Raw genomic sequence first — 8,829 nt, 5'->3', positions numbered from 1 at the left:
CCCAGGAGAAAAATATTGTCGAATTGTAGCCTTTTCTCTTCAAAAAGAATAGCAAATTGATCAATAGAGGGTTTAAAATTTAATCCAGGTGATCGATAAACAGCGATTACTAAACAACTGGTAGCCCCAACAGTTAAGAGGCATAACAGCATTCAAATATGCAGAGGTAAAATTTTCAAAATTTTCCAAATGGAGATCATATCTGTAAAAGAGGCAAATTCCACCTTCTTTTTCATTCATCCTTGGTGCACTATAGAAAAAAAACCACAGGGTACAACACTGCTTTAGAATAAAATCGTCATCTGAGTTGTTCGTAATCCACCATTCTATAAATACTCCCAAACTAATTTCGTTTACTTCCAAGAGAGCATTTACATTTTTAGTTTTGCTCCTGACAGAGCGTGCTTTATATAGACAATTGTTTAGTTCTGTAGATTTTTGTATCGTCGATCTTTGTTTTAATGGAGAACTGCTTATTAGTCAATTTTGATCCACTTTTTTAGCCAATCACGGGCGGCTTCATTCAGGTAAAATCTTGACACCGTAACGATTTCAGTCCAGACATCAGGAAACTCTACTTTCTCTTCATCAAAAAAATACACAATGGAAGTGTTTCAGGTGAGCTTCTGACTTCGAAATTTGGCGAATATGAAGTAATTCGACGTTCATTTTTATACAGAACTCCTCCTTTTCTGATGCTGTTATGTACTGACTCAATCGACCTACATTTAAATGACGACGCTTCGGGGGCTTTTTGATACCCTTGATGACTGCTGGATTGGTGTTCATTCCCGTTTTTATCTCCTCAGGTGATCTTATTTTTCTATGTACAGTTTCAAATTTAAAATCGTCCGCCTTTCTCTTTTTGATTACTGTCACACTGTGATAACTGGATGAGCTGGATGAGTTCTGCAGTAAAGCTAGGAATACAACCAGCACAGGACCAGTAGATCATTCCTTTGATATTTTCGGTACTTGAAATTCCCAAACAACCAAAGTGAACATTTATTTTCTTACATTTGACACAAAATGCACTCATTTGTACATTGCAAGGCTCGTTACAAATATTGCAGAGGTTCGGGCGGTGGCGACGGTGGCGGGGGCACCAACGTAACTTGGGGTAAAAGGGGAACTAAGGGAAGTGGCCGCTAGGGGCCTAAACTAATTAGTCAAGCAAATGTGGAGAACCCTAAAACCAAATCTTTTACTAAGGAAAATATATAGGATGGCAAAAAATATAGGGAAACAAGCAGATGCGGAGAACTCTCTCTCTCTCTCCAAATGCTTGGTACCAAATATGGGGTCGTAGATAATTCTCGTATAATATCTTCCACCGGAATCTGAAATCCCCGGTAACTGGGGCTACCCAAACAATGTCCGGCCTCTGATACCGCAGAAAATAACAACAATCAGGGGCTGAAACAGAATTGAATAGCCTCCCAGGTGCACTTGGATACTATTTATTAATGTAAAAGAAACCGATTTGTCAAAATGAAATTACTTCCGATATTTAAAACAAACGTTTTTGAACTTTACGTTCATCGTCAGATTAAAACTGTTTTCCAAATTGTTAAAAGATAAAATAAAAATGTATTTACAACTTCTGAGAGCACACTTAAAACAATTCTAGGAACTATTCTAAAAAATTCAATCGAAAACTTTTTCATATATTCAATATTTAGTCTATTTACAACTCACATTTACATCCGTTATCAATTTATTTAAAAACATTCATATTCCGGATTTTTCAATTTTGGCCATGTTCTTGTATTTTTAGGGTTATTTTGAATTTGCCCAAAACTTAAGTATCCCTTTTGTGGAGGTTTTGCAAATTTCGTTTTGTCATGCACAAAATGTTTTTTGCCTTATGTATCCTCATCTATTCAAAATGATAATTTGAACTAATATTTTAGCGTGAGTTCCCGCCCCCTATATGCATCGCGTGTGTTAATTGCCGGCTTCAGCTTGCTGATGTATATAGCTTCGATAGTCATTAGTTTTTCTACCGTCCGGCAGGCGTCCAGAATTTTCTATTCAATGTCATTCGTGGCGCCACGACAACCAACCAGATGTTGACCCACCTGTGAATCCTTCTTTTGATGTTCTGTTATCCTTGTGGTAACATGCCGGCTTGGGTGCCCAACATAGATGGATCCGCATCCATTTTATTTAATCTCATAGACCGCGTGGGATTTCAGGTCTCTATCGAAAGATGATTTCAGGGTGGGGAGGCATGATCTTAATTTCCGCGTTGTGAAAACCACTTGCAGTTCGCATAATTTCTTCAATTTGCTTGAAAAGTTTTGAGTAAGGTTGCCTCTGTATTGTAGAAAAAAGGTTGCCTTATCATAAGATCTATTCTTGCTTTTTTGATGCTCTTTTGGTGTTGTTCTCAATTGGTCTTTACCGCCATTTATTATCTTTTCTAGAGTCTGGTTCACTGTTTTTGAAGACCAATCTTCTGGATATTGATTTTTGGTCTAGCGAAATTTCACCTTTTCAAGAGCCTGCTCGAAGGGCAACCAAATAGAGGTTGCATTAAAAACCCTATGAACCGTCCCTTGAATCACAGTTTTTTATGCTGAAACGGTGCACAGCTGCAAAAATTCAGTATTATTCCAGTGTCAGTTGGTTTTTGATACCAAAGACAGGTGATATTACTTTTGCTGCTCACAATTACGTTAATGTCAAAAAAAGCCAAATTCCCTTCCATGTTATTTTTTCTAAGGTAAATTGCAAGTTGTTGTGTAAAGAATTTGCGAATTTTAAGTACTCGTCCCGGTCACCACGAACCCTGCAGATAATCTGCTTCCTCGATAAAGCATACCTGCTCAACGATTCGTCGGCAATTGATGAACTAACGGTTTTCTACTTAGACTTCGAAAAAGCCTTCAACAAGGTTCCTTACGATCTTCTGCTTTTGAAAATCCACAAAATGGGAATAGGTGGAACAGCCCTAACACTAATTGCCAATTATTTAGACAATAGAAAACAATGCGTGAAAATAAACAACTCAATATGTGAATTCCGTGATGTCACTAGCGGGGTCCCAAAAAGGTCCCTACTGGGTCTTCTACTCTTTTTAATCTACATAACTGACCTCCCCACTGTTGCAAGTGAAAGTGAATGCTTCGGATATGCCGATGACTACAAACTGTTAAGCACATCTCGTGAACTCCTAGAAAGTGACCTAATAAGTTTACATAACTGGTGTGTCGCAAACAAAGTCAATCTCCATGATGACAAATGTAGTCTGATGCACTTCAAAAAACAATCAGTTGTCAAAATGAACGAAGTCGCTGTCAAACCTGTTAAAGTTCAAAAAGACCTTGGTGTCCTAATCTCTAACGACCTCTCCTGGAAAGAAAACTGTAATCTGCGTCGAGTTAAAATCTCTGAAATCATTGTGGTTTCTCAAGCGTAACATTTCTTTCAAGTCAACGACTAAAGCCAAACTAAACGCATACACAGGATACGTGGTACCCGTCATATTGTACGCATGTGAGGTCTGGTACCCCACCAAAACAGACTTGTCAAACATCGAAAGATTACAGAAAAGAGCAACACGGTGGATTCTAATCAACACAATTCCCTATAAAAAAACTCAAAGAACTCAACTTAGTGCCAGTGTCAATGTACTTCGGACTCCACAATCTCTTACAGTTCTGCGCCATCAGTGACCACAAGTTTGACATAAAAACATAAGACTACATATCACGTAATACCAAAGAACGAACCAGACAAGGCTCCAACTCCAGCTTCAACATTCCCCAAAACCAGACTCAAAAGGACCGACGATAACTTCTGGACATGAAACGGAACATTGCACAACTTTCTGAGTAAATATATTGACTTAACAACGAAAGAAAACAGAAAAGCACGAATAACACAGCAATTTTGGAATTTCTTCGAAAAGTTCAACGAAGACAATCTATGTACCTGGAGGATACTCTGCCAATGCACGAACTGTAACCAACATTCCAAACTTACTCACTAATGACATAAAGGCTGAAAACCCATGGTATATCCCTAAGGACTTCGCTACTACTACTACTACTACTATGATATCATCCACATACCTTTTGAACATTTTCATCTCCTCATAACTCCCCACTATCTGTTGGTTGTTGCAATAAGTACAAATCCAAACAACATCCTGCATGTTGGCGTATTCCTCATTCGATAACTTTTGGCATCTTGCATGAAACCAGTTTTTGCATGACTCACATTCTACTCCTCTATCTCGGAAAGTCACTCTCCGGTTACAGTCTTTGCACTTCCCGTTTTGGTCGGATATGGAAATATTTTCATTGAGCTCTGGTTTTTGCAGTGATTCCTCAAACGATTTCATCCACACGTTTGCTAGTATTACAGCCAGTGATGCACCCATAGCCAGACCATCTGATTGGACATACCAAATTCCATTACATTTGAAATTAACATTCTTCACCGCAAGCTTTAGCAAACTTTTCATGGCGGATCTTGGGATATCTGGCGCTAGGTTGCTTGAATAGAGTTCTCTTAGAGCAATTTCTATAGTCTCTCCGACCGGAACGTTGGTGTACAAACTTTTTACTTCAAGAGATACTATCTGCTCGTCATCTTCAAGAGTGAGAGACTAAGGCCTTTCTAGCATCTTGCGTGTTGGTTTCAATGTTTGCGCCCGGTAGTTTCTGGGAAAATGGTGTAAGAAATCTGTTTAAGTTTTCGTAGCTGCTACCAGGTATCGAAAGAACAGGTCGGAGAGGTGTATCTTTTTTATGTACCTTCGCCAGGCCATAATGCCATATTTATTAAGTTTATCACAACAATTAGGCTAACATCGTTCACATTCGACTCCTTTACTATTCCAAACTATTATTCTTGAACAATCGGGACATTTCTCACTGGGATCTTTCTTCCGTCTGCTAGACAGTATCATTTATTATAACATTTGAAATGGTTTATCTGGCAATCTGTCTGCTATGGTTTATCTGGCAATCTGTCTCGTATGATTTATTAATTTTTCTTTTACAAGAACTATGGTTTTGTCTTTATTGGAAAGAACGTTATGTTCATATGGCTTTGGGGAATTACATTCTGATTCTGTTTGCTAAAAACTGTAGAAGCTGTTTTTCAGTTTGTCATGGATGAAAGTGATGAAGCAAAAGTGATGATTGCTTATAAGACATCTCTGAATCCTTCGACATCAAACTTGGAGAAACAAAATGCGTTCCACTTCCTCGAGACATTCAAACATCAGTCTGACAAATGTTTGGCTATTGGATCTTCTTTAATTAGATCGCCTAATTTGTATGAGAAAACCTTGGGCTTTGAGCTGTTGCATTGTTTTGTACAAGAGAGCTGGACCCTGAATGATTGGAACAGTGCATCACTTAAAGCAAAGTTCAAATGGGAGATTCTCTTGCATGTCCAAAATGATCAAACCATAAGTGAAAATAGGCTACTCGTTAACGCGGTAACGAAACTGTTTGTATTGATGTTTCTTCAAGAGTTCCCCCAAAACTGGCCAGATTTATTGCCAACTCTCTTCAATATTATGGAAATGTCAAGAGGTCAAAAAATTTTGGTCTTTGCAATTTTTCAAAGAGTTTCAGAAGATCTTATTATATCGGCTTGTGAATCAATTCCTTCTAATCGCACGAAAGATATTCGGCAGTTTCTATCTAGAGCTTCAAATTTAGAACCTGTGTTCAGGGTTTGCCACGATGACATGAGACATGCTTTAGAAACAAAATCTTCGCCCGATATTGGTTTGATTACTGCCGAAATTACTTTGATGCAACAGATATTAGAATGGGTGCCTTGTGAGTTAATTTCACAGTTCAATATACGCGAGCTTCTTTTGAATTTGCTTAGCATTAAGATTATTAGAATGCAAGTAGCAGATTGTATTGTTGCTCTTTTGCAAAGAAAACCATCCGATATTAGCGAACGAGCATTGCTGCTTTCATTCTTTAAGATTTCTGCTTTGAGATCTTTCAGATCAGCAATTGAAATGACGAAGTTAAGCGATCAAATTGAAGATGATTGCTACATTTTCTTGAAGAAAGTTTTGGAGTTGTACATTACAATGAATGATGTTTACGCCAATATTCAGAGTAAGTTTGTCAACGAGTTATCGTCGATAACACCAGAGGAACACAATACTTTCCTTGAAAATTTATTTACACTTCTATTAGTACCGAGTCATTTTTTGCATCTCGAAGTTTTGTATTTGTTGGTACAGAATTTGAAATCTATCGTTAAAAACCCGAACAAAGCTTCGTATCTCCAAAAAGTGTCGCCAATGTACCAAATTGCATTATTCGTACTGGTTAAAGTTGGATTCCCGTCGAAATCTAACCATCCAAGTTGCAGGTTTGCGGGACTGGATTTTGATGACGATCTTGAGTTCGGAAGCTATGTTGGCCAACTCAGAAGTGGTGGATGTGATCTGATAAAATGTCTTGTTGATCTAGATTTTTCTACTGTATCTCAAATACTAATTGGCGATTTTACAAAAACAATAAACCAATGGTACTCTGAGGGGCAAAAGGATCCGTTGTTGTGTCATTATCTAGAAGCCAAGGCGGTTGCATTATGTTCATTTCTGGCCAAAACGCTACCGAAAGAAGAAACTGAGGCAGTGGTAGATCTCAAAACTCGTTTGCAGAATATATTTGTTTTCTGTTTAGAAGCCTGTGAAAGAGAAAAAAATGCTTCGATTTTGAACTCGCTTCTATCGGTTGTGTCCTCACTTTTTTCGTACTGGTTTCAGAGTCAAGAAATTTTTGTTAGAGTTATCAAGCTAATATTCAATACAATGCAAATGGTTGATTTTGATTGTGAGGAAGATTCAAAGAAAGCCTGTTTGTTGCATAGGCATTGCTCATCTTTATTTTTGTCAAAAGTTATTGAGCACTATGATCTTTTCATTCCGTTCTATAACGATTTTTTTCCAATCTTGTCATCGTTTTTGTTCAACGAAGAAATTGACAAAATGTGTCGAGCGTCAATGCTGGAGTCAATTGTTATTCTGACCGCTTATATTGACGAACCGTTTAGAAGTGAAACCCTTCAAAAACTGCTCCATTTTTCGATTGATAAATTTAACAGTATAGTGCAGGAACATTGCCAATCTGTCGACAGTTTTCTCCGTCTAACAAGTATATGTAACTACGGAGAAAAATTCGAGTATTATGATCAAATGATCGAGCTAAAATTTTCAACGTCTTTGGTAAATGGATTGTTTCGTAGGTTCTGGAACGCTTTAGAAAGGAAACAAAATACAAGTGACAAGAAGGATGTTCCTGAAAAAGCTGTTCTTATCAAACTTGCGAGTGATGCAGCAAAAATGGTGACACCCCATGCAATAGCTGTGATATGTAGACTGCACGATTTACACGAGTCAGCAATAAAATCCTCGTTTTGTGATCAACTAAAAGGAGCGCTGGAACTGAGCGAACAAGATCGGAGAATGATTCTTGGAATCCAGCTTCCAGTAGTTGAAGCCCTGGAATCCGTAGGAAAAACGCCGTTGGATAAAATCCAAAATTATTTTAAAGAACTTCATAGCAATACTATTCAGACACTATGCAGTGCAGCCCTTGTTTCTTTGTGCGAACAAGAACAAAATTTTAAACTGATCGAGCTAATGCTGGAAGCCTTGTTCTGCAAATTTGATTGCCTGTCCAATGTGTGCATCGCCGGTACAATCAAATATTTCCTTGCTCCTATAAAAGATAAATGTCCCGAGTCCTTACACGCAAGTATTTTGATTCCAATCTTCAAGTTTAGCTTTCCGAAAATTTTTGAGAGGTTAAACCGCGACTGGACAGCACTGACCAGTCGGCCAGATGCAACGCTACCAGGGTTCAAGGATCCAGAATCTGGTGATACTAGCGAAGAAGCACTCGAAGATCTTTTTATCCGGAGAAACAGCCGGGCAATCATATCAATAATCGAATCTTCATGCATTGTGTTAACTACAGAGAACGTATCACAGAAAACAGAAGGACCAAATGTCAACCAAAAGAACAATGACTCTGAAATGAATGATGCGACTCCTCGACTGTCTTCGATTCCGTCAATTGTGCAATGTCGTCATGAGTTGAAGAACTTTGGTCAAATGGTAGTAAATGACGAGTCTTTGTATGAGTCGGTGTTATTGATACTTGTGAATGCCTTTGTTTGGCCTGATACCGCCGCGTGCAGTAAGTCAATCGATGTTTTTTGGACCTTATTTCAGCCAATGATGCAGCGGGAATGTTCAGAGAACGTTATTGGTCTTATTTTTGCACAAATGCTGAAAGGCTACCAAGTACACGAGTATTCTAATTCTTCAAGTGCGCAACTTTCATCGCTAATTTTGAAGTTCTTTGTTAGTTTAAGGCCAAGATACCCAATTTTGAGAACGATTTTGAACCAGGTTCCTGAGTCAAATGCTGACCTAATTGATGAGTTTGAGAAGAAAGTTCAATTGTGTTATGCGGAAAAGAAAGAGACACTCCCGAGTGAAAAGAAAATGAAGGAAATGATGAGAAAGATTCTGAAGGGAGTTGTTGGCAGGCCTACAAGTCGAATGTACCAGAAGAAAATTCTAGTCAACAAATTGCCCAGATTAGCGCCCATGGTCAAAACTGAAATTGAACCTGATCTTGATACCCAAAGCCTTTTCCAGTTTTTCTAATACACCGTTTGAAGTCCTCAGTATCATTTTAATTATATCTTAAACGTAATTTTACGTCAAATATTTGTTGTCCAAATTGTTAAATATTGTCTGTTGTAATGCATATATTATTACTCGTTAATGACAGAGTTAAATCGTCATATTTTATTTATAGATTT

At 38.0% G+C, this 8,829-nt stretch overlaps 1 protein-coding gene across 1 annotated transcript; it reads left to right on the top strand.

Annotated features, from left to right (window-relative positions):
• Nucleotides 1-5,090: 5,090 nt before the first annotated feature.
• On the top strand, nucleotides 5,091-8,822 carry LOC142342930 (exportin-5-like). The gene has a single exon (XM_075394609.1). It carries the CDS (start codon nucleotides 5,126-5,128, stop codon nucleotides 8,669-8,671), a length of 3,546 nt encoding a protein of 1,181 aa, XP_075250724.1. The 5' UTR covers nucleotides 5,091-5,125; the 3' UTR covers nucleotides 8,672-8,822.
• Nucleotides 8,823-8,829: the final 7 nt, after the last annotated feature.

This window comes from Convolutriloba macropyga, chromosome 7 (genome assembly GCF_964194025.1).
Source record: "Convolutriloba macropyga chromosome 7, txConMacr16.3, whole genome shotgun sequence".
NCBI classification, from domain to species: domain Eukaryota; kingdom Metazoa; phylum Xenacoelomorpha; order Acoela; family Convolutidae; genus Convolutriloba; species Convolutriloba macropyga.
Note: the sequence above shows the minus strand (reverse complement) of the source record. Positions and strands in the feature narration are given on the sequence as shown.